General features: G+C 39.8%; 1 protein-coding gene across 2 annotated transcripts in view; it reads left to right on the top strand.

Moving 5' to 3' along the window:
- ITIH5 (inter-alpha-trypsin inhibitor heavy chain 5) overlaps positions 1-17,520 on the top strand; it is a 109,428-nt gene that overhangs the window by 21,134 nt on the left and 70,774 nt on the right. For both annotated transcript variants that reach the window (XM_054436167.2, XM_054436168.2), the window contains exons 3-5: positions 6,874-7,037; positions 8,057-8,158; positions 11,421-11,671. In XM_054436167.2, coding sequence (XP_054292142.1) covers positions 6,874-7,037; positions 8,057-8,158; positions 11,421-11,671 — 517 coding nt within the window. The remainder of the gene's footprint in view (positions 1-6,873; positions 7,038-8,056; positions 8,159-11,420; positions 11,672-17,520) is intronic.

Below are 17,520 nucleotides of genomic sequence, written 5' to 3'. Positions count from 1 at the left end.
GAAAGAAAACCTGTTCCAGAAATAACACAGATCAAAGTAAACACTTCATCTCAGTTCATGGTCTTATTCACCTTGGGGTTCTTTTTTTGAAAGACAATGAGATACAAATTTTAATTAAAAAAAAAAACCCCACAGGTTGTCTGCTGTTAAGATCATTACCATTACCATCCCCAGCCTAATCCTCATAGCCTTTACTGAAATGTATGAAATGTTTTTAATGAGATCATTTAACAGAAACATTTGGTAAAGCTACATGTTGGAGTCTCTTTTTTAATCCTAATCGCTTTGGAGGAGAGAGACAGATTTTATCCTGAAGAGACTAGATTTCCATAAAATGGTACTGTATAATCCAGCTTCTCAATTCAGACATAATTTCCTAAACCCAAAGGTTTTATTCCTCAGTTTTAGCTTTGCCTTAAATCTGTGGATCACAGATGTGGATGTAATTTCAGTGATTTATTCAAGCCCTTTTCACTTGCAGATGAAGAAATATATATTTTAAAGTTCAATTAGTTAAAGAGTCATTCTCAAGCTTGATCAGGCATTAGAATGACCTGAAGGGCTCGTTAAACCACAGCTTGCTGGGCCCACCATCTGAGTTTCTGATTCTGTGGATTTGGATGGAGTCTGAGAATCTCTAGCAAGTTTCCAGCTGATGGTGATGCTGCTGGTCCAGGGACCACACTTTGAGAAGTGGTACTTTGAAATAATTCCTTCTCAAACTAAACTGGAAGGTTTCTTTTCCTCTTTTAGGCAAAAGTCTTTCGACTATGCTCAGATTCTTTTTTTTAAACTTGTAATTACTTAAATGAACTGTAAATGTTTATCCCTTCTGTCTCTCTAAGAAAGATGCACATCCCCCTAACATTTTCGTTAAGCTGTTCCATTTGTCTTTGGCTTTTTTGAATTACCAAGACTGGAAGTTCTTGCACAGTCTGCTACAAAGATGAATGGCCCTGACACCTTTGCATGGAGTGCTTGCCCATTCTCTCCCCTTGCTCATGTGCTTCGCTCCAACCCTACAGCTACCTGTCTTGTGGGTGTTAGAGTCCATCTTCAGGTGTGCTTGATATATATACATATATATATATATGATATATATGTGATATATATACACACACATATATATATGTACATACATATATATATATATATATATTTTTTTTTTTTCTGTGACAGTGTCTTGCTCTGTCACCCAGGCTGAAGTGCAGTGGCACAATCTTGGCTCACTGCAACATTTACCTCCCTGCTTCAAGCAATTCTCCTGCCTCAGCCACCTGAGTAGCCAGGACTACAGTCATGCACCACCACATGCAGCTAATTGCTGTATTTTTAGTAAAGACAAGGTTTCACCATGTTGGCCAGACTGGTCTTGAACTCCTGAACTCAGGTGATCTGTCCACCTTGGCCTCCCAAAGTGCTGGGACTACAGGTGTGAGCCACTGCGCCCAGCCAGTGCGCTTGATATTTATAGCCACTTCTCTAATATATCATAGAAAATGTCTCTCAAGCTTTTGGTGGTTTGCATGCAGATCGTGATTTGACGCAAACATTTTGAGTGCTTCCAAGCGGACCTAATAGACATCTACAGAATTCTCCACCCCAAATCAACAGAATATACATTTTTTTCAGCACCACACCACACCTATTCTAAAATTGACCACATACTTGGAAGTAAAGCTCTCCTCAATAAATGTAAAAGAATAGAAATTATAACAAACTATCTCTCAGATCACAGTGCAATCAAGCTAGAACTCAGGATTAAGAATCTCACTCAAAACCGCTCAACTACATGGAAACTGAACAACCTGCTCCTGAATGACTACTGGGTACATAACGAAATGAAGGCAGAAATAAAGATGTTCTTTGAAACCAACGAGAACCAAGACACAACATACCAGAATCTCTGGGTTGCATTCAAAGCAGTGTGTAGAGGGAAATTTATAGCACTAAATGCCTGCAAGAGAAAGCAGGAAAGATCCAAAATTGACACCCTAACATCACAATTAAAAAAACTAGAAAAGCAAGAGCAAACACTTTCAAAAGCTAGCAGAAGGCAAGAAATAACTAAAATCAGAGCAGAACTGAAGGAAATAGAGACACAAAAAACCCTTCAAAAAATTAATGAATCCAGGAGCTGGTTTTTTGAAAGGATCAACAAAATTGATAGACCGCTAGCAAGATTAATAAAGAAAAAAAGAGAGAAGAATCAAATAGATGCAATAAAAAATGATAAAGGGGATATCACCACCGATCCCACAGAAATACAAACTACCATCAGAGAATATTACAAACACCTCTACGCAAATAAACTAGAAAATCTAGAAGAAATGGATAAATTCCTCAACACATACACCCTCCCAAGAATAAACCAGGAAGAAGTTGAATCTCTGAATAGACCAATAACAGGAGCTGAAATTGTGGCAATAATCAATAGCTTACCAACCAAAATAAGTCCAGGACCAGATGGGTTCACAGCCGAATTCTACCAGAGGTACAAGGAGGAACTGGTACCATTCCTTCTGAAACTATTCCAATCAATAGAAAAAGAGGGAATCCTCCCTAACTCATTTTATGAGGCCAGCATCATCCTGATACCAAAGCCTGGCAGAGACACAACAAAAAAAGAGAATTTTAGACCAATATCCTTGATGAACATTGATGCAAAAATCCTCAATAAAATACTGGCAAACCGAATCCAGCAGCACATCAAAAACCATGATCAAGTGGGCTTCATCCCTGGGATGCAAGGCTGGTTCAATATACGCAAATTAATAAATGTAATCCAGCATATAAACAGAAGCAAAGACAAAAACCACATGATTATCTCAATAGATGCAGAAAAGGCCTTTGACAAAATTCAACAACCCTTCATGCTAAAAACTCTCAATAAATTAGGTATTGATGGGACGTATCTCAAAATAATGAGAGCTATCTATGACAAACCCACAGCCAATATCATACTGAATGGGCAAAAACTGGAAGCATTCCCTTTGAAAACTGGCACAAGACAGGGATGCCCTCTCTCACCACTTCTATTCAACATAGTGTTGGAAGTTCTGGCCAGGGCAATTAGGCAGGAGAAGGAAATAAAGGGTATTCAATTAGGAAAAGAGGAAGTCAAATTGTCCCTGTTTGCAGATGACATGATTGTATATCTAGAAAACCCCATTGTCTCAGCCCAAAATCTCCTTAAGCTGATAAGCAACTTCAGCAAAGTCTCAGGATACAAAATCAATGTACAAAAATCACAAGCATTCTTATACATCAATAACAGACAAACAGAGAGCCAAATCATGAGTGAACTCCCATTCACAATTGCTTCAAAGAGAATAAAATACCTAGGAATCCAACTTACAAGGGATGTGAAGGACCTCTTCAAGGAGAACTACAAACCACTGCTCAAGGAAATAAAAGAGGATACAAACAAATGGAAGAACATTCCATGCTCATGGGTAGGAAGAATCAATATCGTGAAAATGGCCATCCTTCCCAAGGTAATTTACAGATTCAATGCCATCCCCATCAAGCTACCAATGACTTTCTTCACAGAATTGGAAAAAACTACTTTAAAGTTCATATGGAACCAAAAAAGAGCCCGCATCGCCAAGTCAATCCTAAGCCAAAAGAACAAAGCTGGAGGCATCACACTACCTGACTTCAAACTATACTACAAGACTACAGTAACCAAAACAGCATGGTACTGGTACCAAAACAGAGATATAGATCAATGGAACAGAACAGAGCCGTCAGAAATAATGCCACATATCTACAACCATCTGATCTTTGAGAAACCTGACAAAAACAAGAAATGGGGAAAGGATTCCCTATTTAATAAATGGTGCTGGGAAAACTGGCTAGCCATATGTAGAAAGCTGAAACTGGATCCCTTCCTTACACCTTATACAAAAATCAATTCAAGATGGATTAAAGACTTAAATGTTAGACCTAAAACCATTAAAACCCTAGAAGAAAACCTAGGCATTACCATTCAGGACATAGGCATGGGCAAGGACTTCATGTCTAAAATACCAAAAGCAATGGCAACAAAAGCCAAAATTGACAAATGGGATCTAATTAAACTAAAGAGCTTCTGCACAGCAAAGGAAACTACCATCAGAGTGAACAGGCAACCTACAAAATGGGAGAAAATTTTTGCAACCTACTCATCTGACAAAGGGCTAATATCCAGAATCTACAATGAACTCCAACAAATTTACAAGAAAAAAACAAACAACCCCATCAAAAAGTGGGCAAAGGACATGAACAGACACTTCTCAAAAGAAGACATTTATGCAGCCAAAAAACACATGAAAAAATGCTCACCATCACTGGCCATCAGAGAAATGCAAATCAAAACCACAATCAGATACCATCTCACACCAGTTAGAATGGAAATCATTAAAAAGTCAGGAAACAACAGGTGCTGGAGAGGATGTGGAGAAATAGGAACACTTTTACACTGTTGGTGGGACTGTAAACTAGTTCAAGCCTTGTGGAAGTCAGTGTGGCGATTCCTCAGGGATCTAGAACTAGAAATTCCGTTCGACCCAGCCATCCCATTACTGGGTATATGCCCAAAGGACTATAAATCATGCTGCTATAAAGACACATGCACATGTATGTTTATTGCGGCATTATTCACAATAGCAAAGACTTGCAACCAACCCAAATGTCCAACAATGATAAACTGGATTAAGAAAATGTGGCACATATACACCATGGAATACTATGCAGCCATAAAAAATGATGAGTTCATGTCCTTTGTAGGGACATGGATGAAGTTGGAAATCATCATTCTCAGTAAACTATCACAAGAACAAAAAACCAAACACCGCATATTCTCACTCATAGGTGGGAATTGAACAATGAGAACACATGGACACAGGAAGGGGAACATCACACTTCGGGGACTGTTGTGGGGTGGGGGTAGGGGGGAGGGATAGCATTGGGAGATATACCTAATGCTAGATGACGAGTTAGTGGGTGCAGCGCACCAGCATGGCACATGTATACATATGTAACTTACCTGCACATTGCGCACATGTACCATAAAACCTAAAGTATAATAATAATAATAATTTAAAAAAAAACATTTTGAGTGCTTATTTGTTTAAATAGAATAACACTCTGTAGTAACCTTTTTGAAGCAAGGTTTGTGATGACCTTTGCATGTTCATGGCAGGAATATGTCTTTGATAGCAATAGGTCACAACCTTATATCTGTTTTGAAAACAGGCCTAGGGCTGTAAATAAATTAATAAAGCAGATGAGGGTTGAAATAAACATTGCCCAGCTAGGTGACAGTTCCTTAAGGAAAGAGTAGAATCTTATCAGAGTAAGCCAGTTGCATTCAACTTGTTTTGAGAGCTTTTGTGTGCCCAGGCCAGGATAGGGATTGAACACACAGTGATGAGTAGTACGTGTCTACAGAGGGCAGCCAGACAGTCTTGCATAATAGTGGCCAGTGCAGACTTTGAAGTAAGTGGAATTGGGTTCAAGTTCCCCATCCATTACTTGCTGGCATGGACCAATATATGCCCTCACTAAGCTTGACTTCCCTCCACCTATGAAATGGGAATAAAACACCTACTGAATATGTCTTCAAAGACCGTCATGGGGTAATGTCTTGTTTTAGCTTGCTCGGGCTTCCATAACAAAATTCTATAGACCATGTGGCTTAAACAGCATACATTTATTTTCTCACAGTTGTAGAGGCTGGAAGTCCAAGACCCAGGTTCTGCGGGGTTAGGTTTTTGATGAGGGCTCTTGTCCTGGCTTGCAGACAGCTGCCTTCTCAATGTGTGCTCACGTGGTCTTTCTTGGTGCATGCACATGGAGAGAGAGAGATAGAGAGAGCTCTCTTATGTCTCCTCTCTTAAAGGCATTAATCCCATCATAGAGACCCCACCTTCATTACCTCATCTAAATCAATTTCCCCCAAAGGCACTCATCTCCAAATACTGCCTTCCCCCCAACCCCACCACCTCCCATAGTAGGTTAGGGCTTCAACATGTGCATTCTAGGAGGACACAGTGCATAACATGCTTGTTAATTGCTTGGCCAGTTCCTGGAGTTAGATAACCACTCTGTTAGTAGTGGCTTGTGGCTTTCCTTACAAATGTTTTCTTCCTTCTTCAGGCCTCTGCTACCAGCTGTCACCAAATGTAGCTCTGTTGTGAGGACTAGAAAAAATCCTGAAGAGTTTTAACAGGCTTTTACATTTGCATCTTCTAGTTACTGCTCTTATCAGAGTCTTTTGGGAGAAATTTAATTAGCAGAGACTTAGGCGTTCCTTTTTCTGGGTTCTAAATTCTCCAGATACTCTGCTGAGTTCAGTATTGATTCCTATTTCACAGTAATGTGCCTGTAATTCAGATAGGGAAGCTCTGATGTATCGTTTCTCTAAGTGGACATTGAAAGTAATTTTAAAATACGAGATTTTTGTTAGTCATGTTCCGGTTTTTGGAACATTTCGGTAGTCCTGTGAATGTGATATAAAAGTGATAACAGGAGAGTATTATATACAGCACATACTTTACTTCTAAAATTCCAATAATTGATTGAACTATTTAAGGAATGTGTATTTTCTGCTAAATTGGACGTCTTCACTGTGTTCACTTGTTAAAGTCAGGTTAAAAGATTTGCTTGTGTGTTATTAATTGTTTATGCAAAACAACCAAGGTTGTTTTACAAAGGAAGGGAGTTAAAAATGGGGAAATCAGGACAAGACGAAGAAAGGAGATGGGAATCACATACCAAAGGCTCCCAAACTGAAGATTATTTCCCTTGTGGAAAAAAAAAAAGACGTTCCGCTACCACCAAAATGCTTTCATGCATCACCGATAATACTGTGTGTTTTCATTCCTACAGAAAACCAAACCTTTGATGACAGAATTCTCAGTGAAGTCTACCATCATTTCCCGTTATGCCTTCACTACGGTTTCCTGCAGAATGCTGAACAGAGCTTCTGAGGACCAGGACGTTGAGTTCCAGATGCAGATTCCGGCTGCAGCTTTCATCACCAACTTCACTATGTAGGTGACAGGCTGGTCAGGGATGAAGATTTCTGTGTGGGGTGGTCCAGTTGAGCCTGAGATGATGTGAGGTCCACAGCCTTGTGACTGTGAGGATTTATATTCTGGTAGGTGGTATATGGATCAGAAGGTCAATTCTTTTGTTCAAATTCATTGGTTGTTTCATTCATTCATTCATTCCTTTTCTTCTTCTCTTTTTCCCTCCCTCCTTCCCTCCCTTCCTTCCTTCCTTCCTTCTCTTTCCCTCCCCCCTTCTCTCTCTCCCTTCCTTCTATTTTCTCTTTTTTCATTCAATTTTTTTCTTCCTTTCTGTCTTTCCTCTTTCTTTCTTTCCTTCCTCCCCTCCAACAAATGAATGACCTTTATGGGCCAAGTTACTCTTCATGAAAACTGGTGCACTTCTCTGAGAAAGACAGCGTCACTGTGCTGCACAAATTCCAGTAGGGAGAAACAGTCAATAGATAAATGAACAAAGAATAAATGAGATGAATTTCAGACAGTTGCAAATATGATAAAGATGGCAAGTCAGACCAAGAGGGCCTTCTTCAGTTAGGGAGATATGGGAAGAGCTTTCAGGAGGCTCTTCTTCCTCCATGGTGAAATTGAGGGCTGAAAGACAAGGCAGTGTAGAACCTTTGATATACTAGATTGGATATCTTTTCTCCTTCTCTGAGCCAAGAAGTAAAGATATGTAAAACGGGGTAGGTGTTGGGTTTAATTTTTGGCCCAGGTCAGATGTAAGTTGGTGAATCTTCATGGTAGTGTGAGCGGATCTTGTGATTTTTCTCCTGGAGAATCACAGAGGCACCATGGGTTGGGTCTTGCTATTTGGACCTGTTGAAAATTGTCCTAGAATAAAATGAATGATTCAAAGGTAGTGCCCTAGTCTGGAATGCATTCTTTCTACACATCCAAGAGGCAAATAAAAATATTTCCTGGGGTTGTCATGGTTATAAGATCCATGTCTGAATTTGTCTTGGAACTGCAAGCTGGTAGCACAACTGTCTCTTGTGTTTCAGGCTTATTGGAGAGAAGGTGTATCAGGGAGAAATTACAGAGAGAGAAAAGAAGAGTGGTGATAGGGTAAAAGAGAAAAGGAATAAAACCACAGAAGAAAATGGGTAAGTATTGGTTAATTAAGGAATTAAAAACTCATTTTAGCGAAGTGCCACATTTTCTATGCCTTTGCCTACTCCTCTTGTTGTCTTCCTTTCCTCCAAATACTTTTCTCTTTCTTTTTTATCAAAATATAAATACATCTAGTGAATAATATAGTAGATAAGTGTTTGTAATAAAAAAGAAAATTTTACCATACTTATCCCTCATTCTCACTTCCCACACATATCCTCTTCTAATATTTCTATATGTAGTTTGTAGTTTTCCTTTTTTTTTGGAATGAGATCTCACTCTTTGCCCAGGCTGGAGTGCAGTGGTTCAATCATAGCTCACTGCAGCCTCAACCTCCTGGACTCAAGCGATCCTCCCACCTCAGCCTCCCAAGTAGCTGGGATTACAGGTGTGCACCACCACACCCAGCTAATTTTTATTTTTATGTTTTTTGTGGAGATGGGGTCTTGCTACATTGCCCAGGCTGATCTCAAACTTCGGGGCTCAAGCAGTCCTCCCACTTCAGCCTCTCAAAGTACTGGGATTACAGGTGTGAGCCACTATGCCTGGCCTGTACATAGTTTTTTTTTGTTTTGTTTTGTTTTTTGTAGTTACCCCCTAACTCTAAATATTATGATAGTCATACTTCAAAAATTTTTTTTTATAAAAATAAGACATTATCTGCTGACTCTTTGCTATGAAGAAATGGTATATAGCAAATTAACAATACTCCTACTTTTACTCTGCATTCGAATTTTTATATTATTATTTTATTTCTTCTTCCATCAATCCAACAGTGTTTAGACTATCTTGGACTATCCCTACTATCTTAAATGATTATATTCCCTCTCCTAACCTCCACTGTCTCTCTCCTTTCTCATTTCACGATGTTACCTAATCATTGTTTGAGTTATTAGCACCTTAATTCTGACTTGTAATATTTTTATTCTTTCTTTTGTTTATAAATTGAATCTAAACATTGAAACCAATACATAGCAATTGCTTTTTAATGACTATAGAAATAACATGAACTGCACCCAGAGCCACCTAGTACACTAAGATTATTTTTTCCTCTCCACCAGCCCAATGTGTAGGCCTTCATCCCCTTGGCAGAAAAATGATCTTTGTATCTAGATAAAATGGTGTGAACCTGGTAACCCAGTTTTCCTCATGAATAAAAAGACATCATTTTGAGAAATTTAGTTCTCTAAAATTATAGACTGCCAGAAACTTTGCTGTTGGAAATTTTATTAGTGACAAGGGAATGCCTCACTCTTGTCTGGAGGACATGAGCCGTGGGTTTACTTTGATACAGAAAAGCAACCAGGGTCCGGAGCTTCAGATAAGGGATTTTCAAAGGCACAAAATTCCGTGTTTATCTTAATGTCATAGTTTCTAAAGACACAGAGAATCTTTAGTCTGCTTGTCAGTCCAGGCTGAGATGATGGTTTTACACACAGCCTTTGCTTTGAGCCTGTCCGAACACTGCTCTATTTAAATTTAACCTATACTCCATCCTTCCCCTAATTCTATAAAAACCCTGTCTCTTTCTTTGTTTGATGAGTTGCCTCATCGTGCCTCTGGTATGTGGTCTAACTTACTGCGGCAAGTTATTAAAACCTAACTCTGTTAGACTATAGATTTATCCCAAGTGGTCTTTATCACAATTGTTCAGAGTCACACTACAGATTAGTTTAGTTGAATCATGACATATGTTTCTGTTTTTCCTGGAGTTTCTAATTGCTTTTCTTTTTTCTTATGATATAAAATGATATAACATCTAGCGAGACACATAGCCATTATTTAAAATATGTTATGATTTAACAGAACAAAATGAACAGCTATGAACAAGTTTCTGCAAGCAGTGACATCCTTATCACTCCTGATATCTGGTCAACAGCAGCTGAAAGACATCACTGATTGGGAGACATTCTGATTTCAGAGCTATTAAAACATGGATGTCTTTATATCTGTGAAATACTTTCATTGCTTTTCAGCCTTGATGCAAAACTTTTACCCTGGTATCTCTTTTCATTTTCTTCTGGGTTGGCTTTTTTATTTTGTGTATTCCACATTTTCTTCTTTCTTGGCTTTCACCTTTATTTTGCAGAAGTTATATTCTGAAGTAACTTTCTCAGAATGGGTGCATGAGAAGTAAACTTTCTGAGATCTTAATTAATATTTTGGCTGTGTATGACTTTAAGGCCAAAATACTTTTCCTTTTGAACTTTGAGGCATTGCTCCAATGTCTTATAACATCCAGTATTATTGATGATACATCTAATGGGACCAGATAACATCCTTTTTACGTTTTCTCCATGTGATGTTCTGAAGTTTTACAATGGTGGGTTTCGGTGTTAGTCTCTTTTCATTCATTCTGCTCAGTGCTCGAATTTTTCCATTTCAATACTTGTGTCTCTTTCCAGTTCTGGGAAGGAGGAGTATAGAAAGCCTATCAGCTTAGTCATTCATTCACATTGGACTTGGAATTATCCTGTCTATACTGGGTCTCCCTTTTCCCTTCCATCTTGTGGTGTCCTGAATTCAGAGCCTGCACTCTCTCTGATTCTGCCATACAGTTGGGTTCTCTCCTTTGCTGCAGCCCTTTGCTGCATGTTCTGAGCTATAAAATTCTTGCTCTACTGAACACCCCAAGCCTTCTGGAAACTTCTTGAAATGTCTTACCTACTAATGGTTGCCACTCCCACTTATTCCTCTGGTGATCAGTCTGCCATTTTGAATAAGAGAAACCTCACTCCAAGTACTGAAAGCATCTGGAGTGTATTTTTATCAGCTTTGGAGTCCTTTATTCCCTACCTTTCCTGCTAAACATATCCACCAAACTTTACCAAGATGTGAAAACCTAGTATGTTAGCTATTTTAAAGTTATGTAAAATGCCAAGATTCATTGGCCATCCTTGTAAACGGAGAGCACAATTCACAGCTTCACTCCAAAGCTCTCTCTTCTAGCAGTTCACCTACTCAACGTCCTTTCCCATTGCTCCCTTGGGCCTGTCTCAGGGAGAAGTAGGACAGTATTCTTAGAATACTCTCCTGGTCGGTATTGTTTGACCCTTCGTGACCTACCTCTAGCACGGGGTTTCACTTCTTCTAATACTAATTTTTATTTTTCCTTTGTCAGGACCCACACTCACACCCATGGGTCTCCCTGGCAGGCTGGTTGAGAGGGTATGGCTGGTGCCCTGTGGGGACTGAGGGGACCTGGCTCTATCCTCTTCTGAACCTCCCTGGGGTCCTTTTCCTTTTTCCTGACAGAGAGAAGGGGACTGAAATATTCAGAGCTTCTGCAGTGATTCCCAGCAAGGACAAAGCCGCCTTCTTCCTGAGTTATGAGGAGCTTCTGCAGAGGCGCCTGGGCAAGTACGAGCACAGCATCAGCGTGCGGCCCCAGCAGCTGTCCGGGAGGCTGAGCGTGGACGTGAATATCCTAGAAAGCGCGGGCATCGCATCCCTGGAGGTGCTGCCGCTTCGCAACAGCAGGCAGAGGGGCAGCGGGCGCGGGGAAGGTGAGTCCTGCGTGCTGGGTTCGCGCAGATCTGCGGTGAAAACACCCAGCTGGTACTTGGCTTCGGAGAAATCTACCAGAGATGGCACCCCTTCCCTTCAGCAAAGCCTTTGCATTTTTGTAGGAACTGGAATGATAGCAATGAAGCTAAGACAGAACCTGGCACTTTTTTTCTTTTTTTTTTTTTGAGATGAAGTCTCTCTGTCGCCCAGGCTGGAGTGCAGTGGCGAGATCTCGGCTCACTGCAACCTCTGCCTCCCAGGTTCAAGCGATTCTGCTGCCTCAGCCTCCTGAGTAGCTGGGATTACAGGCATGTGCCACCACGCCCGGCTAATTTTGTGTTTTTAGTCGAGACGGGGTTTCACCATTTTGGTCAGGCTGGTCTCGAACTCCTGACCTTGTGGTCCACCCGCCTTGGCCTCCCAGAGTGCTGGGATTACAGGTGTGAGCCACCGCACCCGGCCCATATTTTTTTTATTAAAGGCATGCTCTAATAGGAGATTAAAAATGTATGAGTTATTGATGTAGTAATACCACTTCTGGAAATCTATCCTAGGTAAAACATCTAACATATTGGGAATGTCATATGCACGAGCTCGTTTGATAATATTTGTGGTAGCAAAAACATTCCATCAGCCTAAAGATTCAATTATATGGAAGAGATTAGCAAATTACGATTATAAGAATTCAGCATGTGACAAAGAAGGAAAGGCAAACTGCATATGTACTATAATGTTAAATATGAAGCTAATAAAGTACTAGGAAGTTATAGAAAATAATCATTTTGTATTGGGATATGACATTGTAGGGCCATTTTCTAAAAATCTGTTTTTTAACATTCAGCAATATGTTATATTCTTTCTAAATTTAAATAATGAAAAATGCTTAGTATAGATGTAAAATACAGGCATCCTGATTCATTAGCAGAATCATTCTGATTTTTAAATTTTCTCAAATTCTGATTTTTAAAAAAGCTCTTCATTTATTGAAATGAAAAATTATAGTATAATCCAATTTTAATCACCATATTTTTTTTCTTTTTCTGGGAGGGGGCTTTCTGGTTTTCACAAAGTCTAAGAGAGTGACTTTAGTTACCATATGAATTTCAACTAATAGTATATATTAAATATTGACTTGGGTTGGGCTGTATACTTAATATACCAGTAAGCCTGGTCAGTGTTGAATCGGATGAGACAGGAATCTTCAAAAATTGCACCAGGACTGGAATTTTAAGATTTCAGGGAATTGTGACATTGAGGGTGGAGAAATGGTAAATGATGAGCAGAGAATGTGCAGAATCTGTATTCAGTGCCTGCGGCTGCACAATCATAGAGTGACCAAGGAAGGCTTCTTGGACCAGGATATTTAGGGATGAGATGGGCAGGAGAAGAGAGAGAGATGCCTCGACAAGTGGAATCAGAGAATGTTGGTATTTAACATAATGCAAAAATAGCCAAGGCCTAGAGCTGGTCTATGGATGGGCAAACAGTGTGGAAAATACGCTTCCTCCCCCAGCATGCAGTTGAGTTAATGACTTTGTGAGAGGCCGTTCACTCTCACAGACTGAGCGTTTCCTGGCTCTGCGAGAGACCCAGGTCCTTTGTTATGTGTTGGACTCAAGTCCTTTGTTATGTGTTGACTCCAAACAATGAGCTTGACATTCTTAATCCAGATCTAGCTGGTATCTAGAAAAAGCAAAAATATTGTCAAGGTACCTGGTATTTAGAAATGGCATGAGATCCAATACACCATTCTTAGATCATGCAGGTGGTAGCTATATGGTTAATGGATTTTATTCAGTTGTTAATTGTAACCTTGTAAAAAATGCAAGGCTGTAAGACTTAGCTTGCACATGTGGGAAACAGGGGTAATAACTAGCTCATGGGTCATTGTGAAGTGCTCATGTATGTAAAGGGTTGGCTGCAGAATGAGAGCTTAAAATTATTATTACTAGTTATCACATTATATTGACTTTTTTCTGTTGCAAAACTTATCTCCATAATAAGATCATCAGTGCCTTTGAAAGCAGGTCTGTTTCTGATTAACCTATGTCTCCTTAGCACTTAACACAATGCCTGTTAAACAGTGGGTAGCTAATTGAGTGCTTCGAACTACAGAAGAAAAGCAGGCCAGGGATGGTGGCTCACACCTGTAATCCCAGCACTTTGGGAGGCCAAGATGGGAAGATCAGGAGTTCGAGACCAGCCTGGACAACATAGTAAGATCTTGTCTCTATGAAAAAAAATAGATAAATAAAGAAAAGCAAACACAAATAACTAAGAATGTTTTAAAATTTCATTTCTCTCTAACAGTACCTTGGAAGAAAATTTTCTCATGTGCAACTGTGGGAAAGAAGCATTTTCTCAGGGGGCAGAGTTGTCAGGATCTCATAAGGAGGATAGAGTATCTGTTAAGTGTGTCTGGGATGAGAACACATTCAGTAGCTGTGTCAGTAGAAGGATCAGAGGGGAGTCCTGTTGCAGTAATGAAATGTGTTTTGCCTAATTTTCAGAATCATAATGACTCTTCAGAGATGTGTACGTGTTGTGGGGTGTGTGTGTGTTTTGTTTGGAGGGAGTATGAATTATGACTGTTAGCTAAAAAAGTTGCTTACTGTTTATATTCGGGGCCTGTTAGTGTCTCAGAGGAATTTTTCCAAACAGTTGATCTCTTGGGATCTGTTTGTTTTTAAGGAAATTGTTTTCTTAGCTCCTTGTACCAAAGCAGATACTTTGCTGTCCAGAACATGAAGCTTTTACAAACATGTCCCAGAGCCAGGTGCAGTGGACGGATTCCCTTTTTGCTGCTCCCCACTCCCATCTTTCAGAGCTCAGCGGTTATTGTTCCTGCAAAATGGCAGCCTTAGCAGCTTGAAGCACAGGATGTTGTGATTTTGTCTGGCCACCGCTGCATGTTTCCAGAAGAAATCCAGGCTAAAGATCAAACTGGAATTGGGCTTGCACCAAAACTATGATTGTGTGAATGAGGTCCAAGCCAATACATTCCGCTGATAGATCTGGCTGTGTTAAGAAATCTAACTTCTGGAATTTGTCTAAGTAAATCTCTCACCATGGACCATTTTCTTTTTCTTTTTATTTATTTTATTTTTATTTTTATGTTTATTTTTTTTTTTTGAGACGGAGTCTTGCTCTGTCGCCCAGGCTGGAGTGCAGTGGCGCGATCTGGGCTCACTGCAAGCTCCGCCTCCTGGTTCAAGCCATTCTCCTGCCTCAGCCTCCTGAGCAGCTGGGATTACAGGTGCCGGCCACCACGCCTGGCTAATTTTTTGTGTTTTTAGTAGAGACGGGGTTTCACTGTGTTAGCCAGGATGGTCTCGATCTCCTGACCTCGTGGTCCGCCCGCCTTGGCCTCCCAAAGTGCTGGGATTACAGGCGTGAGCCACCGTGCCCGGCCACCACGGACCCATTTTCATCTTTAGAGATGCAATTCTAGATGAGGATTACTACTGTGTGCTGGATACTAGACTAAGCACTTGCAGAGTGTATTATCTCAAGCAATTTTTATAACAACCCTCTTAGCTTTTTTTTTTCAATCCCCATTTTAATTATGAAAAAGCTAAGAAACCTTACTTACTTACTAAAACAGAGGTTCAGTAATATGGACAAGGTCTCATATTTAATTATGGATAGAAATAGAATTTAAACATAGGTCTATTTTATTCCAAGTTATACCCTTAACCACTGCACCATTTACCTCCTCATTAAATAGACTGTACATTACTGTGGGTGGAGTTCAAATTCCAACTCTCTTCCTAAATATAAAAATAAAAAGAAAGACTAAGAGCAATACAATCCACCTTTGCCTCAGTTTACTTTGTGGCGTATCAGGATTGAACCCACATCTGTTGAATTGTAAATTAATGGGATCTTTCCCAGTGTAAAAGGCAATCCTGTGAGATATATTTTGGAAGATGAAACATTATAATTTCTGTTTATTAAAATAGTTGACACAGGTACGTGGTTCAAAATCTCAAGCATTACAAATTGGTATACGGTGAAATACAAGATTCCCTCTCTCTTCTGTCTCTCCATTCTCCACTTCCCCAGTTCTTATCCTCTACAATATTCTCATGCTTTACAAGCTCAGTGGAACAGAGTATTTGAAATGAATGCTTTCCTGGAACATGCCTGGGATGTATGATTTCTGAAGGTATATTCTGACTGATATTCCAAGACAGATATTCCCACTGTGTGATTGTTTTAAGGCTGGTTACTCTACTCTCTTTGTTAAACTCATAGACTTCCCACTGTCTCACTTATGGCACCTAAATTACTACCCTTGCCACAAGTCCAATACTTTTTTTGGCAGAAAATTTTCATTTATGACAAGATCCCCAATGACTAGGGGTAAAATAAAATGAGATAAATCAAGCGAGAAAAAGGATACCTTACTTATTTAATTATCCTTGTGATTTTACATCGATGACTCTCAATCCTGACTATACTCTCTAGTAACCTAGAGGGGTTTAGAAAGAATTCCAGACAATCTACTCTAGACAAGTCCTACCCTAGCCTAGACAAGTGAATTTGAATTTATTAGGGTGGGGCTATGGAGCTGTACTTTTGGGTGTGATATCCTATACATTTATATTAAAAACTTAAAAATCTATGAGTGATTAAAAAATTTTTAGTTATTTGTAAAGTTAAGAATAATGCTGATTATTTTTTCTGCCACTTGACACGTGTGGCCGTATGATTTTCATGGTTTATCCTTTCTATTCCTTGCTTTTTAAAAAAGTTTTAGGGAAGTTTAATTTACATACCGTAACATTTACTCGTTTTAAATGTACAATTTAATGATTTTTAGTACATTGGCAGAGTTGTACAACCATTGTCACGGTCCAATTTTAGAACACTTCTACCACCTCAGAAGGATCCTTGTACCCATTTGCAGTCACATCATGTTCCTACCCCAGCCCCAGGCAACCACTGATCCACTCTCCATCCCTGTAGGCTTCAAACAGCTATATTTTTAAAAGCACTGCAGCTAATTCAGATGCTCAGTAAAGGTTCAGATCTATTCCCTTGGATTTTCCAGCAGACCTTAGGAATATTAACTATATCAAAATCTTGACCTACAGAAGCAGATTTTAAATTAAACAAGATTGGGCCAGGTGCAGTGGTTCATGCCTGTAATCCCAGTATTTTGGAAGGGCAAGGCGGGTGGATCACTTGAGGTCAGGAGTTCAAAACCAGCCTGGCCAACATGGTGAAACCCCATTTCTACTAAAAAAAAAAAAAAAAAAAAATACAAGAATTAGCTAGGCGTGGTGGCCCACGCCTGTAATCCCAGGTACTTGGGAGGCTGAGGCAGGAGAATTGCTTGAACCCAGGAGGCGGAGGCTGCAGTGAGCCGAGATTGTGCCATTGCACTCCAGCCTGGGTGACAGAGTCAGATTTGGTCTTACAAAAAAAAAAAAAAAAAAATTAAATAAGGTTGTTTCTCAATTTCATGGGGTCCTCAGATTACTCTGACTTTAGATCCTTGTTAAAATGTATTTTGTTCCTCTTTTCCACCAACAAGTTTTCACTCTCAGATACAGGCCAACGTAGAATTATGTGGTGGGTGGAAACAACCTCTTCCCATCTCCTGCTTCTGCTCTTCCACATGGAGACCAGAGATGGAGAAATCTCGACAGGCAAGCTCAGTGGGCCAGTGCAGTCTTTGTAATACAGTCTTAAGCTTGTTAAATTAGGTATCTCATCTTCTTTTGGAGGAAAGCATGATTGTTCAGGACATTTGGGTGTCAAAAAAGAGCTTCTTAAAGGTACTTGAGTCCCTCTCTGGCTTTTTGGACTTGTGGGACTTGCCCTTCCCACAGTCCTCCTG

The sequence above is a fragment of the Pongo pygmaeus genome, chromosome 8 (assembly GCF_028885625.2).
Source record: "Pongo pygmaeus isolate AG05252 chromosome 8, NHGRI_mPonPyg2-v2.0_pri, whole genome shotgun sequence".
Classification (NCBI taxonomy): Eukaryota; Metazoa; Chordata; class Mammalia; order Primates; family Hominidae; genus Pongo; species Pongo pygmaeus.
This window is presented reverse-complemented; position numbering and strand designations above follow the sequence as displayed.